This window comes from Siphateles boraxobius, unplaced genomic scaffold, assembly GCF_051911475.1.
Source record: "Siphateles boraxobius isolate OS27281-9 unplaced genomic scaffold, OSU_SipBor_1 119, whole genome shotgun sequence".
Lineage (NCBI taxonomy): Eukaryota > Metazoa > Chordata > Actinopteri > Cypriniformes > Leuciscidae > Siphateles > Siphateles boraxobius.
Window position 1 is genome coordinate 2899400 of NW_027508721.1, and position 16726 is coordinate 2916125.

General features: G+C 46.3%; 1 protein-coding gene across 5 annotated transcripts in view; it reads left to right on the forward strand.

Moving 5' to 3' along the window:
- gria2a (glutamate receptor, ionotropic, AMPA 2a) overlaps positions 1 to 16726 on the forward strand; it is a 55870-nt gene that overhangs the window by 32407 nt on the left and 6737 nt on the right. For 4 of the 5 annotated variants that reach the window (XR_013195041.1, XM_077204567.1, XM_077204568.1 and 1 more), the window contains exons 4-12: positions 915 to 1111; positions 1265 to 1318; positions 4884 to 5042; positions 6131 to 6298; positions 6385 to 6489; positions 8088 to 8195; positions 8287 to 8493; positions 15471 to 15838; positions 16470 to 16668. Coding sequence is in view for 4 of the 5 variants with exons in the window: in XM_077204567.1 (XP_077060682.1) it covers positions 915 to 1111; positions 1265 to 1318; positions 4884 to 5042; positions 6131 to 6298; positions 6385 to 6489; positions 8088 to 8195; positions 8287 to 8493; positions 15471 to 15838; positions 16470 to 16668 (1565 nt within the window). In the remaining variant the exon portion in view is untranslated. Of the gene's footprint in view, positions 1 to 914; positions 1112 to 1264; positions 1319 to 4883; positions 5043 to 6130; positions 6299 to 6384; positions 6490 to 8087; positions 8196 to 8286; positions 8494 to 15470; positions 15839 to 16469; positions 16669 to 16726 lie in introns of those variants that run through there. The other variant, XM_077204570.1, reaches the window with a different exon arrangement.

Sequence of the window (16726 nt, forward strand, 5' to 3'; positions counted from 1 at the left end):
GAACTTTTGTTGTCCTCGTCCTACTTGCCACACACTCATAAAGAGCAAAGCAAGAAAAACTTATATTCACTATAAAAATGACCATGACTTTTCCAAGCCTGGAAATCACAAATTTAAAATGTTCAGATATGTTAAGGTTTTTAGATAAGTTTCAAGTCAACTAGGTCAACTACAGTCTGTTTGGTTGAAATGATGGTTCTTCTGACTGAAAAAAAAAATTCTCTTTTAAATAATTTCAGAGAAATACATACATATTTCTATGTAACAAGTATTGTGAAAAGGCTAACAAATATTGCATATCGTAACTCAGTCTGGGACATATTCTGTGAGCTCTTACCCACACTTTTTGGCAGTGCTAGAATTTCTGTCATTGTGACTATGTTGGCTGAATGTTTTCACCGTTGACTGGAGTGTCCGTTATATGCTGCATCTCTGGTTTGAGGCAGCGAAATAAATCTCTCCCCCAAGACCTAGATATGAAATCAACCGAGAGAGATAGAGAGAGGGAGAGGGGGAGAGATGTGCTGCAAGGAGGGAAGCTTAAGAGAAGAGGAGTAGGAAAGGGCAAATGAGCAAAAGAGAGAATGTTGTAATAAAGACAGTGAGGAGGAGAAATGATAAATGAATGAGAAAAGGTGTCTCAAGGGACCCTCTAGTGCAATAAAAATACCTGAAATCAAGGTCTTTGGGTGTAATTTGGAGTGGTGGTTGATTAAAGTAGAGCAGTGGTTAAAACAGAGAGTAGCCGTAATTGAGATTGAATCTCATTTAAAAAGACACAGTGAAGCTAATAGATGTGGGGTTTTAAAGCAATTAAACTTTAGAAAGGTAATTAAAGGTTGAGCAGATTGATGAAAAATTTTATGAACACATTTGATTTGAAGCACTCACATGCTGTGCATCTCTCTATGTAGGTCTGTCAACCCTGCAGGCAGTGCTGGACACAGCAGCAGAGAGGAAATGGCAGGTAACAGCCATAAACGTTGGCAACCTGAAGGATGAGTGGAAAGACGAGGCATATCGCTCCCTCTTTCAGGACCTGGAGAACAAGAAAGAGCGGAGAGTCATCCTAGACTGTGAACAGGACAAAGTCAAGGACATTATGGAGCAGGTGAACGGTGTACTAAAAACACTTTACAATATATGTGTAAGGTCAGAAATGTAGTTAAAGAATGATGTATTGCGTACACCTTTAACATTCATTATGTGACTCTTTAATTAAATTGCTCTTGTGAACGACAATTTTTTGCCTGCTTCCCCTCAGGTCATTACGATCGGTCGACATGTGAAAGGATATCATTACATCATTGCAAATTTTGTAAGTTGTCAAGCATATATATTTTTATTGCTGTCATTTAAAGAAATGTTAAAAATTAAAATTTTGTCTTCGTTTACTCACCATCTACCTCTGAAAAAGGTTATCTCACAGTTATGAAACATTCTTTCAATAATGTAAATACAACGTTGGTTCAAAGTTATCTGGTCTTTAATAATGTTATCAAAACATTAGCACATTGTTTTTACCACTTCTGAAACGTTTAGTTGGATGTTCGTCTAACATTTTTTAAATGTTCCTACTTGTTTGTTGAACATTAAAAAGTAACCTTCCTTTTGAAGGAATGTTACAGGAATGTTCCTTTAAAAATTGCATAACCACAAAAAAGTTTTCTCGCAAGGGCTTGAGCATTCAAAGGCGAGCTGCCGGTGCGCAGGTTGTCAAGGCAACCCAGCGTGTCTTGCGGCACTCTAGATACACGGTCGAGACTCGAATATCTCACCCGAGGTGGAGTCCCTTTGCCTATTCCTGATCTATTTCCTCTTCTCTGGGCCACCAGAAAAGGGCTACTTTGGCTAATAGCACTGGTGATCTGAGGATTACAGGGAGTGTTCCCCGACGAGACCACCTCCTTGGGCCCCTCACTCCTCTAGCGCATCGCAAGCATGTTGAGACTGTGTTCGTGGGTGGTTCATGTTCTCTCAGGAGAATATGGCCACGTCGGTGTGTTGTTCGTCTTGCCTTTCTCGTAAGGGCATGAGCGTTCAGCGCACTGTGTGCCATCGTCCATGGTCTCTCATGCCTGGCAGCTTATGGATGGGATTGCTGGTCCTTCTCATGGGGGACCTAGCGTTTCATTCAGGGCTCCAGCTGAGGACAGATTTAGATTTGACAGCCAAGCTTTCCCGGGCTGCTCTGGGGGGCGCAGCGCAACGTGTAAATCGCCTTGCCCGCCTCTGTACTGTTTTCCCGGATGTGCGTGAAGAACTTTGGCAGTATGGAAGCATATTGGTGCCAATATGGCATGCCTAAATCTGCAGAAAAAGTTTTTTCTCTCTCACTACCCTCATTGGTGGGGTGGCAGTGCTACGCACAGGCCGACTCTACCCTCAATGCGATGGCCACCCTGAAACTATGGAAGGCCAAAACACTCATAATGCAGGAGGGTAGTTCGGAGCTGGGGTTGAGCTACGCATGTTGACTGAGATTAAGTCAAAGTGTTGGCCCTCGGCCAGACGATGTCCACCCTGGTGGTCCAGAAGCACCCCCTGCCTAAACCTTGCAGAGGTGCGAGATATCGCCAAGTGTGCCGTCTCAATGCTCTCATCTAAAAAAAAAGGGGACTCCGCCACAGCCAGCTCAACTTTGACGATGAGCCTCGCAGGGAAACGACGCCATTCATCTCAGCCGCCATGCGGTCAGTGAAAAATAACCTCTGAGAAGGGCAACCTGAACCGATATGAAGTCAGGGTTCTACAGCCCCTACTTCATTGTACCCAAGGCGGTGGGTTACGGCCAATCTTGGACCTGTGAGTTTTGAATCGGGCCCTGCACAAGCTCCCATTCAAAATTCTCTCACAGAAATTTATTTACGAATGCATCCATCCCCAAGATTGGGTTGCAGCGATCGACCTGAAGGACGCGTACTTTCACGTCTTGATTCTTCCACGACACAGACCTTTCATGAGCTTTGTTTTTGAGGGTCGGCTTATTAGTACAAAGTCCTTCCCTTGGGCACCTCAGCCTGTTGGGACTTTGGCTTAATTGGGATAAGAGCAAACTCTACCCTGTGCAGAGGATCTCTTATCTCGGTATGGAGCTGGACTCGATCATCCAGACAGCGCGCCTCACTGAGGAGCGCGTCCAGTCAGTGTTAAACTGCTTGAATTGGTTCAGACGCAGGACAGTGGCCGTTTCAGTACAAAGGACGGGCGTATCAGTACAAAGTCCTTCCCTTCGGGCACCTCAGCCTGTTGGGACTTCGGCTCATTTGGGATAAGAGCAAACTCTCCCCTGCGCAGAGAATCTCTTATCTCGGTATGGAGCTGGACTCGATCATCTAGACAGCGTGCCTCACTGAGGAGCGCGTCCAGTCAGTGTTAAACTGCTTGAATTGGTTCAGACGATGGACAGCGGGCTCACTGCAAAGATGGGTTGGAGCGAAGGCTGTCTCCCTCCACCCTCAAAGTGTATGTCGCCGCTATTGCCTCACATCATGATGCAGTTGAAGGACTTCTAACAAGAGGGTAGGGGACCTGCAAGCGTTTTCGGTCGACGCATCGTGCCTAGAATTCGGATCGGCTGACATCGTCCGGAGACCCTGGCCCGGATATGTGCCCAAGGTTTCTACTACGCCCTTTAGAGACCAGCCAGTGAACCTGCAAGCGCTGCCCTCGGAGGAGGCAGACCCAGCCTTGGCTTTTCTCTGTCCCGTCCGCTTCTTGGGGTTATACATGGACAGAACGCATCAATCCCAAGACATGCCTTGCCTGTCGGGTTGCGAGCGCACTCAACTAGAAGTGTTGCTTCCTGCTGGGCTCAAGGCGACTCGCTGATAGATATGTGTAGAGCTGTGGGCTAGGCGACACCCAACCTGTTCGCTAGATTCTATAGCCTTTGTGTAGAGTCGGTATCCTCCCGTATACTCGCCCCAAATGGCCAGAAGCGCGGGAAACCCGCTCAAGTGTTGGCTTGCTACGCCATTCTGTTGAGTTCCTCCATCACCCCACGGCAGTCAGAGATTGCAGAGCGTCTGACGCAGGCCTAACACTCGTATTCATTGAGGAACCTGTGCTAGGCTGGGTGTCCATATGTAGCGGTCCCTGCGGCGACCCTATATGTGTAATTTCTATGGTGCGGCTACCCTGTTGGCTAGCCAGTGTCTTTCTCTGCCTTCTCTGCCGGTGCACTTCCCACCTAGATTAGGCTGGAACCACACCAGAGACTTCCATGTGTTGCACTACCCTGCTTGGCTAGTCCATATGTGTTTTTTCTACATGTTACCTCCCTCCGGGCAGGTCGTGGCTTCCACAGCGTTCTCCTTCTCCTAGGAAGGGCAAGTTTTCCCAGTGGTATCCAATGTTCATACTGAATGGGTCTTGCGGAACATCAGTGGCCAGGACTCCCCGCATAAGCTTCTGCCCCTAATAAAGGGAGAGAATTAAGGCTTATGCAGGGCACTGGAAGGGTCAACATGGCGTGTTGGTAGGTGACCGACATGAAAGGGAACGTCTTGGTTACGTGTGGTAACCCACGTTTCCTGAAAATGGGAAAGGAGACATTCGTCCCGTTGCATGTTGTTGTACCCACACAGCAGACGGCCAGGTCCCTGGCTCGTTGCACCTGCTACTCATTATATACCCGCACTGCGTGTTAGAAGCAGTTGGCGCAATTATCACATGCCAATTTGCATTGGCTCGTTTAGTTTCTCTCAAAGATCCCTCCGATTAACTTCTCCGTTCCCTCTTTCAGGGAACGTGGGTTACGCGTATGTATGTTGTTTGTGAGAGAATGAGTGAGTTAGCATTTTTGTTTGTGATACTAACAATACAATAGTGTGTATAACTTGAATTATGTTATTAGAAAGGGTGTGTGTCTGTTTTTTCAGGGCTTTGTGGATGGAGATTTGTCCAAGATTCAGTATGGAGGAGCGAATGTATCTGGATTCCAGATAGTGGATTTTGATGACCCGCTTGTTGCTAAATTTGACCAGCGCTGGGAAGCACTGGAAGAGAAGGAGTACCCTGGAGCAGATAGCAGAATCAGGGTGAAGGAGTGCAAATATTTAAATTATGCTGCACTAAAAATGCGGCTCACAGCATTTTTGAACGTTGTCAACATCAAACCTCTATTTGTTATGAATGTTATATTATCTATCATAATGGCTCAGATATACTCACAGCGAAGTACTCGGCACTCCAGTAAACTCGCGTCATGTTTATTTATATAAAACTTTTTTACAATAGATTCTTTAGAAGCAAGCAGCTTTACAGTATTAAACATGAAAAAACAGTAGCAGTGTCTCTTTCAATTAGAATTATAACTTTAATGTCTACTATAAAGAGGCTCTCAGAGAGTTCATTCATGTTTTTACTTGCGGATGACTGACCTCGACTGACTAAATAGAATGAACCGGGGAAGATTTCCACGTTAAAGAAGGTGGAGCCTGTGAACGCACCCACCTATTATTTAATCACCACTGACCAATAGAGTGGTGCCTGTATGATGTCAGAACCCGGAAGTCTAGTTCGCCTCTAGTTAATTCGCAGTTTTCCTATGGGCTTTTTCAATATATGTGTAAAATAAAGACTGTAGTAAACATAACTTGACGATATTTTGACATTTTGTTCTACGACGTAAATTACACGCACCCATAGCAAAATGGGAATTTTGAAGCAGTTATGTTCATTTTTGAAAACGTACTTTTTTAATAAGTAACTAGATAAGCCAGCTATTGTGGTGTGAGTGTGTGCAGTTTACAATGTAGAACAAAACGTCAAAGTATCGTCAAGTTATGTTTATCACTGGCTTTATTTTACTCATAAATTGAAAAACCCAATTGGAAAATCTTGAAGGAACCAGCGTGAATTAGACTACCGGGTTCTCACGTCATACACCACTCTATGGTAGTTGGAAGATGTTTACCAGCTAGAGAAAACCGGAAAGTTCTCTTTTTCAAGCTGGTTCTCCCATACGAACTCTAAACAAGCTTTGCTTTGGCCTGATTTTGTTAAAAATGACATCACATCATTTCGTTCTATGATTTTGCTTGAAGTATATTAGACCCTTTAATTAAACACCAAAAGAGACTTGTGGAATACATTTTCATGGTCTTCATATTTCTTTACCTTGCAGTACACTTCCGCTCTCACATATGATGCTGTGCAAGTAATGACAGAGGCATTCCGCTTTCTGCATAAACAAAGGATTGATATCAGTCGCCGTGGCAACAACGGAGACTGCCTGGCCAATCCTGCGGTGCCGTGGGCTCAAGGGGTGGAGATAGAGCGTGCTCTCAAACAGGTCCGCCCTTCCAACACATCACCAATGCCTGTTGTCTGTGTATGAGAACTTTACGCCTTTTAACATTTGTGCGTGTGTTTGCTCAGGTGCGTGTGGATGGATTAACAGGGAATATTCAATTTGATCAGTACGGCAGAAGAGTGAATTACACAGTCAATGTCATGGAGCTGAAAAACAGTGGCCCTGTGAAGGTAACACAAACTTGAACTAAATTTCTGTTTTTTTCCTGATCTTGATTATTTCTAGTAGGGATGGGAATTTGAATAATTCTTACAAGAGATTCTGATTTCAATAGCACTTAATGATACCAAATAATGATTCCTGCACCACCGCCCTAGAATAAGTTCTAATTACTGGTTTTAATAATTATATAATAAAAAAATAAATAAACTTAAGCAATACTCTTTGATAGTATATTTGGTAAAACTTTACAATAAGGTTCATTAGTTAACATAAGTTAACTACATTAGTTAGCATGAACTAATGATTAACTGCACTTCTACAGCATTTATTAACCTTTGTTAATGTTAATTTCAACATTTACTAATACATTGTTTAAATCAAAAGTTGTATTAGTTAACATTAGCTAATGCACTGTGAACTAACATGAACAAACAATGAACAACTGGATTTTCAAACTACCATCTTTATCTGTATCTTTACCTACACTACCGTTTGAAAGTTTGGAGTCAGCAAGTTTTTGTTTTTTACTTAAGAAATTATTCAGCAAGGACACATTTAATTGAATATAAATGACAGTAAAGACTTTAAAAGTAAAAACTTCTATTTCAAATAAATGCTGTTCTTTTGAACTTTCTATTCAACATTCATAATAGTAAGAAATGTTTCTTGAGCACCAGTGTTTTATGAGAAATGCATGAATGATTTCTGAATAATCATAAGCCATTGAAGACTGGTAATAATGGATATTGAAAAGTCAGCTTTGCCTCAGAGGAATTAAAGAAATTACAATTTAAAATGTATTAAAAAATGAAATTATTATTTTAAATTGTTATAATTATTCACAATATTACTGTTTTTTCTGTATTTTTAATCAAATAAATGCAGCCTTGTGAGCATAAGAGACTTCTTTCAACAAAAAAAAGTTTGTCTGACTTCTGCAGAATGGGTTAAGTGTGTTTAACCAATTTGAAAGTACTACACTTTCATTGGTAGCTGAAAACATTGGCCTAATATAAATATGCTTTCTTAAAATACTGAATAAACTAGGGGTGAGGGGTGTGTGGAATTTTAGGAAAGATGGGCAAGAGTTCGAAAATTATTCTTTAGCCTTTGTGATACATTATAAGAACTGGTTAATAAAAGTAATTATTAAACCAGATCACACTGATTGTGAGGATGGGGGCAAAACATTATAAAGGTGTGTTGACAATTTATGGTCTTTGTCTTATTTAACTGCAAACATTCCTTCTATTTCATCACATTCAAGTCAGACTTCAAGCAGACAGCCCAGTACAAACATAATTTCTTTTTCTTTTTTTGGCATTGTTGATTCAGTCGGGCCACAACACCACCAGTGAATAGCGATGTAGGAAACACTGTCAGAATATTTTAGTACAGTGTTCTGTCCACATTTGCATAAAAAATAAAGTCATTAAAGAGCCACTAACGGTACCCTATATCCAAAACAAAAACAAAAGAACAGTTCTGAACGAGGTTCTTGATTGCTAACCTTAACTCTTAGCACCTGGTAAACATTTGATTATTTGTGTTTTGTATTTTCAACAAAAGCACACTTTCTATTTCATGAGTGTGTACTTTTTCTCAGATTGGTTACTGGAATGAGATGGACAAAATGGCAGTGACGAAATCTGACCTCTTCCCTAACGACACCATGGGAATGGAGAATAAAACTGTGGTTGTGACAACAATCCTGGTAAGAGATATTCCATGATATTCTATATCAAGATCAATTGAAATCACTTAAATTTAGTAAATGTGTCAATATATTTCTCTGCATGTTGTAGGAGGCACCATATGTAATGCTGAAAAAGAATGCAGAGTTATTCACCGATAATGAACGTTATGAAGGATACTGTGTGGACCTGGCTGCTGAGATTGCTAAGCATTGTGGGTTTAAGTATCAGCTGAGGATTGTAGCAGATGGAAAGTATGGCGCACGAGATGCTGAGACCAAGATCTGGAATGGCATGGTTGGGGAACTGGTGTATGGGGTGAGTAAATCATACACTCACTCACACGAGTGCACTATTGAGGAACAGTGAACAATAGCTCCAGGAAATTTTTTATGTTCATCATACACTAAAGGTAAATTTTTTTTTAGAAGTCTCTTTTGGATTTGCTTACCAAGGCTGCATTTATTTAATCAAAAATGCAGTAAAACAGTAATATTGTGAAATATTATTAGAATTACATTTTTCTATATATTAAAATGTGATTTATTCCTGTGATGCAAAGCTGAATTTTCAGCATCATTACTCCAGTCTTCAGTGTTACATGACACATTAAAACATGTGTCACAGTGTCAGACATTCAGAAATCATTCTAACAAGCTGATTTGCTGCTCAAGAAACGTCTCGGTTACGTATGTAACCCTCGTTCCCTGAGTAGGGAACGGAGACGTTACGTCGGATGACGACGAATGGGGGTTTCGCTTAGAACACCTATCGACTTCGAGTATTACAAAACGAGCCAATGGCGATGAAATGCCATGGGTCTGCGGAATTTGCATAGCGTATCTCCGCCCCACCACGTGGGTATAAAGGAGGACGCCGGCAACATGCAGGTATGTCTTCGCTGAGGAGCCGAGACTGAACTCAGGCGTCTGCCCAGCGGTACAGCGGAAGTGGCAGGGAGACGTAACGTCTCTGTTCCCTACTCAGGGAACGAGGGTTACATACGTAACCGAGACGTTCCCTTTCGTAGTCACTCCGAGTTACGTCGGATGACGACGAATGGGGGTCCCCGTGAAATCACGCCACCTTCACAGCTGTCTTCCAGTGCCCTGCGAAAGTCTGATCCCCCTGTCGTGATACTGGCACAGACGAAGGAGTCCTACTTAACACAGGAATACCAAGGTACACTGGGAAGCATATCTCAGAGGAGATATGCCGCAGCATGCCTACCCGTAGGGAGGACTTAAGATACACATATGGCCGGAGGGCTACATATGGAGGAACACTGGAGTGACCAGCCCGAGGGGTGGCAACTTTCAACTCCAGGAGGGCAAGATGGCTTGCCAAGGGAAAGACACATGCTCAAGGAGGCTTACAGTGGAAATACACATGTGGGGGTTACTCAGGGAGGAACCATACACACGGAGGCACCTAGCCGACGCCCAGGCAATAGACACTGGCGCCAGCGTCAACAGTGCAGGAGGAACTCAGGGCTTCAAAGAGGAAGGCTCACCTGAGGAATAATCGCACGTATCCAGTCCGTGGAGTGGAATGGCGAGCAAGCGAAGACACCTGAGCGGGTCCAGCACGAGAGGACACAGGCTCCACTCGGAGATTATAGAATCTGGCGAATGTGTTGGGTGTCGCCCAGCCTGCAGCTCTACAAATGTCTGCCAGCGAGGCGCCATGTGCTAGAGCCCAAGAGGAAGCCATACTCTGAGTGGAGTGGGCTGTCACACCAAGGGGGCACGGTCGGCCTTGCTGTTGGTAAGCCAAAGCAATGGCGTCCACTATCCAGTGAGACAACCTCTACTTTGAGAGAGCCTTTCCCTTCAGTCTCCCACCATAACAGACAAAGAGCTGGTCTGAGGTCCTGAAACACTGCGTTCTGTCAACGTAAGCGCGGAGAGCGCGTACTGGACAGAGCAAAGCCAAGGCTGGAACGAGAGGAGGGAGAGGAGGATTCAGTCTCCTCGCTCCTCTCAGGAACCTGACGATCAGGTCGTGCTTCCCCAGAGACTTACCTTGAACTGCTTCGTGATATGCGGCGATAGCGGCCACTTACACCTTCAGGGTGGAGGGAGACAGCCTTCGCTCCAACCCATCTTGCAGGAAGGAAAGCACGACAGAGATCGAGCATCTCCTGGGGTCTTCTCGACGAGAAGAGCACCAGTTGACGAAGAGGTTCCACTTCAACGCATAGACATGTCTCGTGGACGATGCTCTAGCGGAAGTGATGGTAGCCGCCACCGCTGGTGGCAGGGTACTCAAACCTGCCTCGTCCCGTCCAGGAGCCACACGTGGAGCCTCCAGAGATCGGGTCGAGGGTGCCAAAGGGTGCCCCGTCTCTGAGAAAGGAGATCCTTCCTCAGAGGAATTGGCCAAGGAGGTGCTGTCGCGAGGAGTACCAGTTCGGAGAACCAGGTCCGGGTGGGCCAATACGGCGCAACCAGAATGAGCTGCTCCTCGTCCTCCTTGATCTTGCACAAGGTCTGTGCGAGAAGGCTCACTGGGGGAAACGCATATTTGCGTAGGCCCCGCGGCCAGCTGTGCGCCAGTGCATCCGTGCCGAGAGAGCCCTCGGTCAGGGAATAGAAAAGGGCGCAATGGGTCGAGTCGTGAGAGGCAAACAGATCTATCTGTGCGTCCCCGAACTGGTCCCAAATCAGCTGAACCGACTGGGGATGGAGTCTCCATTCGCCGGAGATGGGCCGAAACCGTGACAGCTCGTCGGCTGCAAAGTTCCGATCTCCCGGAATGTAGATAGCACGAAGGGACCTCAGGTGCTTCTGACTCCATAAGAGGAGGTGGCGTGCGAGTTGCGACATACGGCGGGAGCGTAGACCACCCTGACGGTTGATGTACGCTACAGTCGCGGTATTGTCTGAACGGACTAGTACGTGTTGACCCCTGAGCAACGTGAGGAAACGGTGCAGGGCAAGGCGTACTGCCAGCAACTCGAGGCAATTGACAAGCAGAAGGCGCTGGGGTCCTGTCCAGGAGCCCGCGGCAGCATGTCCGTTGCACATGGCGCCTCAGCCCGTGGAAGAGGCATCTGTGGAGACAACAACATGCCTGGAAACTCGTTCTAGGGGAACACCGGCCCGTAGAAACTGAGGTTCCACCACGGGGTGAAGGTCTGACGACAGGTCGGAGTTACTGTAACTCGGAGCGTGCCATGATGCCATGCCCACCTCGGGACTCGATCGCGAAGCCACAGCTGAAGCGGTCTCATATGAAGCAATCCGAGCGGCGTTGCCGCAGCTGCAGATGCCATATGCCCCAGGAGCCTCTGAAACAATTTCAGTGGGACCGCACTCTTGTTTAATGGCTGAGTGGAGAAGGCGACCAAGTCCATGCAGAGAAAAGAGCTCCCCTGCACGGGGCAAAGTTTACTCCTTTCCCAGTTGACCCGAAGGCCCAGACGAGCTAGGTGCCGGAGCACTGGGTCCCTGTATTCACAAACCTGGTCTCAGGAGTGAGCTTAAGACAGCCAGTCACCGAGATAGTTCAGGATGCGAACCCCGTGTTCCCATGGAGGAACAAGGGCTGCCTCAACAACCTTGTGAAGGCGCGAGGAGACAGGGCTAGCCCGAATGGGAGAACAGCGTACTGACATGCGCGCGCCCTGACAGCAGAACGTAGGTACGGTCTGAGTCGAAGGAGAACGGAGACATAAGAGTAGGCGTCCTTCAGGTCGATCGCTGCAAACCAATCCTGTGGCCGCACACATCCAGAAATGCGTTTGGCCAGGAGCATCTTGAACGGCAGCCTGAGAAGGGAGCGGTTCAGATGCATAGGTCCAGGATTGGCCGTAACCCACCAGACTTCTCCGGGACAATGAGGTAGGGACTGTTAACCCGGACCTCATCTCGGCTGGAGGGACAGTCTCAATCGCACCCTTCGCCAGTAGGGAGCAACCTCCGCTCTCATGATAGGGGCATAGCCACCGACGAAAGTGGAGCGGACTCCCGTGAAGCCGGGAGGAGACCGTGCGAACTGAATCGCATAGCCGAGCCGATGGTTCGCACGACCCAGCGGAACAGATAGGGAGCTCTAGTGCAGGCTCCCAACTGTGCCAGCGGAGTGAAGAACCACAGACGTCCCCCCGGTGGTGCAGCGAAGCGGAAATGACCAGCCCAGACGAGGGCGGCATAGCGGCCCGGTGTGGGGGCAAGGTCATAACCGCACCCTGACAAAGGAGGCCAGGGAAGGACCAGCGTTCCACGGGGGCCTGCTCTGTCAGGGGTCTGGCGACAGAGGGGGACAGGGGCGAAACGGTCCGTGGACGGCACGCCGTGTCAACCACCTCTGGGGCAGAGGGGGAAGAGGAGAGCACGGCTTTTGGGCGGCGCTCTGTGTCGTCCGAGAACTCTGTATGCTCAGAGAGGAGAGAGTCAGTTCTTCCTGAATAAGGATTCTTCCCCAGCCCTCCACCGGGGAAAGGAGTGGCCCTGCTACCAACTCCTGGAAAGAACTGAGTCTCATCTCTGAGCAGCCCATCTCAAAAGTGCCGCTTAACCCGGCGTTTAGCGGGGTGCGGGGCTGGAGAGGGCTGTGGCATCCCCCTACGGTCTTCCATTGCCAGGCCCGGGTGAACGGGCGGGGTTGGAACCGTGGGAGGGAGCCTTCGGCGGTGGGCAGACTGAGGGATCTGAGCGGACGGCGGGCCGTCGGGCAGAATAACCTCAATCTGCTCACGGGCGGTTGAGAACTGTGGGCAGAAGCACTCAACCGCACCGCCGAAGAGGCCGACCTGGGAGATGGGGGTGTCGAGCAGACGGGTCCGCCCGACATCTTGCACATCAGACCGGTCAGCCCCAAACTGGTGAACATCACCTGACTCCGAGAGCGTACGGCCACTTTCGTCGCTCGGAGAGCAAGGTCAGTGGCGGCGCGCAGCTCACTGAAGAGCCTCGGGTCAGTCCCGCCCTCCTGCATGTCCATGAGCGTCTGGGTCAGGTAGACCAGCAGAACGGTCATGGGATGCAGTGAGGCAGCTGCCTGTCCTGTGGCACTATAGGATTTCGCCACAGATTACTGTGACGAAAAGAACTACAGGCTTGGACGGGTGCTTAGGATTGCGCCGGGAAGCACTCTGAGGACACAGTAGCATGGCAACAGAGCGTTTAACCGGGGGAACCCCAGTGTACCCATGGGCAGCGGCCCCTGAGGGGAGGAAAGGCAGATGAGACCAACGAGAGGACCCGTGAACTCATCATGCACGTCCGGGAGGAAAGATATTGGGGTTTGCCGTGGACGCGTCGGCGGCCTCACCCAAAAACCAATCGTCCCGGGAAAGCATGGCCATCATCTCCGGATCAGACTCAGGCACAGCCGTATGCACACCAAAGGGTGGCAGCTGTGAAGAGTCGTCATTTCCAGAAGAATCAAGCCCACCTAGTGATGCTGCTACAGACACAGCATCATCCTCTGTAGCTTCAAATGAAAACACACGGGCCACCAGAGGGTAGACTCGTGGAATCATCAGTTCGCTAGCGGGCACCGTCATTAAAGAGGGGGGGCTGGGGCGTGGACACAGAGTCGGCGCCTTGTTCCAGACCAACACCCTCAGGTCACCCTGTCCACCAGCCGAAGATCGGGTAGTGGATGAGGGGACTCTCACTCTTGCGAGTTCACAGAGTCTCGACCTATATATGACGCGATGATCACGTTCCCAGAGAGAACATGAGTCATCCACGAGCGCTGTTCAAGCATGATCAAAGCCCAAACACACTAGACAGCGCTCGTGCCCATCAGAGTCCGATACCAGTCCACTGCAACCAGAAATGCACGGGCGAGCCGTCTTTAAAAAGACGTGCCGCGTGCGAGCTCTTTTATGAGAGGAGAAAAAAACTCCGCGATGTTGAAGCGCACAGGGAGACACACACACACTGGCAGATCACTGCACAGATCAGCAGGCACTGTGAGCTCGCTGCAGATCGCCGTCACACCAACACCGGAGAGAGAAGCTCGTCTCATAGAGCGAAGTCAGAGATGATTGTGGAGTGAAGAAATATTCTTGGCTCCGAAGCGAAAACATACCTGCATGTTGCCGGCGTCCTCCTTTTTACCCACGCGGTGGGGCGGAGATACGCTATGCAAATTCCGCAGACCCATGGCATTTCATCGCCATTGGCTCGTTTTGTAATACTCGAAGTCGATAGGTGTTCTAAGCGAAACCCCCATTCGTCGTCATCCGACGTAACTCGGAGTGACTACGAAAGGGAACAATTTTTATCGTTATCAATGTTGAAAAGTGCTGCCTAATATTTTTGTGTAAACCATTTTATACTGCCATTCAAAAGTTTGGGGAAAGTAATATTTAAGAAAATAATAATACTTTTATTTAGCAAGGATTCATCAAATTAGTCAAAATTGACCGTAAAGACATTTATAATGTTACCAAGAATTTCTGTTTCTGTATCAAATAAATTATATTTGTTAAACTTTGTTTTCATCAAAGAAGCCTGGAAAAAAATGTATCACAGTTTTAAGCATCAAAACGTTTTTGTTTAAACATTGATCATAATAACAACCCTTATTAATAACTGAAACACAAATTCTTCAGATTTCTCAAGGACACTGTGATACTGAAAGACTGGAGTAATGGCTGCTGAAAAAGCTTTGCCAACACAGGAATAAATGAAATTTCAAAAAATATTAAAATAGGAAACAGTTATATAATATTTCACGATATTACGGTTTTTACTGTATTTTTTATCAAATAGTGAGCAAAAGAGTCTTCTTTCAAAATAAAATCTTAAAGTCCCCCTGTAGTCAATTATTTTATCCCTTAAAACTCATCTTTGATCACCAAAATGACATATTTAAGCATTTTTCTTGAAAAAAAAAATGCTCCATGCCTTAAAATAGCTTGTATGTAACTCTACACCCATACCTTATTTTGTAAAGTGGTTCTATGAATATGCAAATTAACCCCACCTCCACTCACTCAAACCAGCTCTTAAAGATCCAGTCATTGACGTGATTGGTTACAAGGTAGTTTGTGACGTCAGAAACACCGGCGATTTCAAAGCACGCTTTTGAGACTGTCTTTGGTTCACTGCAGTTTTAAGGAGAAAATACTCAGCAACGGTGCTGACATGTACATTTACACATGATTTGTCTTAAAGCATATTAAAAACACCACAAAGACGTATAAACAATACTAAAACTTTGATTTTCACCACGGGGGACTAATTATTAAAACATTTTGACCGTTAGTGTACATCTCTTATATATGTGTGTATATCTCTCATTTACCCAATTCCTCTTCTCTTTACTGTTGACAGAAAGCAGACATAGCTGTAGCTCCTCTCACCATCACTTTGGTCAGAGAGGAGGTGATCGACTTCTCAAAACCTTTCATGAGTCTTGGCATATCCATAATGATCAAGAAACCACAGAAATCCAAGCCGGGTGTCTTCTCTTTCCTTGACCCATTGGCCTACGAGATCTGGATGTGCATTGTATTCGCCTACATTGGAGTCAGCGTTGTGCTCTTCCTTGTTAGCCGCTTCAGCCCTTACGAGTGGCACACTGAAGAGTTTGAGGATGGGCAGCTGGGCCCTAGCGAATCTACCAACGAATTTGGCATCTTTAATAGTCTATGGTTTTCTCTGGGCGCTTTTATGCAGCAGGGATGCGATATTTCGCCAAGGTTGGTGCGTGCAGTGAGCGCTAATGCTAGCTGGCTAGCGCGTGGGGTGTGCTTTCGTCTTTGTGCACCAACAGTTTTCCCACCATAGCCGTGGTCTGTGTATGTTCACGGTCCTGCAGGTCTTGCTTTGTATCCATTTCCATTGGAAATAATCAAGATGTTATTTAACTTGTAAAATATCTTATTATAATATGTAAGTTATAGTAACTTCAGTGTTCCATGGGTAAGAAGAAAGAGCTAACACAGGATTAGAAATGTTTAATCGAAGTTGTGGTTTAAAATTTGGTTGAACATTTCTTATGTGAACATATACTCATCCAGCTGGGAACAGTAAAGTGCACAAGGTCGCCGTTTCCTGCCCTCTTGGAGTGGTACCGTGTTTCGGCTGCATATTCCCCATTTTCTCCAAAGTAAAGGGGTTTCTTTCTTTCTTTCTTAATTTCTTTCTTTCTTTCTTTTTTCCTTTATTTCTTTCTTTCTTTCTTTCTTTTTTCCTTTCTTTCTTTCTTTCTTTTTTCTTTCTTTCTTTCTTTACTATCTTTCTTTCTTTCTTTTGAAATATTACAGTAACACCATGCTGGTTCTGTTGGTGGAGTGTTTGTGTGTGGCTGACTGTGTTTGCTGTGTGTAGGTCCTTGTCTGGCCGTATAGTTGGTGGTGTGTGGTGGTTTTTCACCCTCATCATCATCTCCTCCTACACGGCTAACCTGGCTGCCTTTCTTACTGTGGAGAGGATGGTGTCACCTATCGAGAGTGCTGAAGACCTGGCCAAACAGACCGAGATTGCCTATGGGACACTGGATGCAGGCTCCACCAAAGAATTCTTTAGGGTGAGTGGACCAAAGTGGACTTTTTTAAAAATAATAATTTTTTAGGGCTGCAGACAGC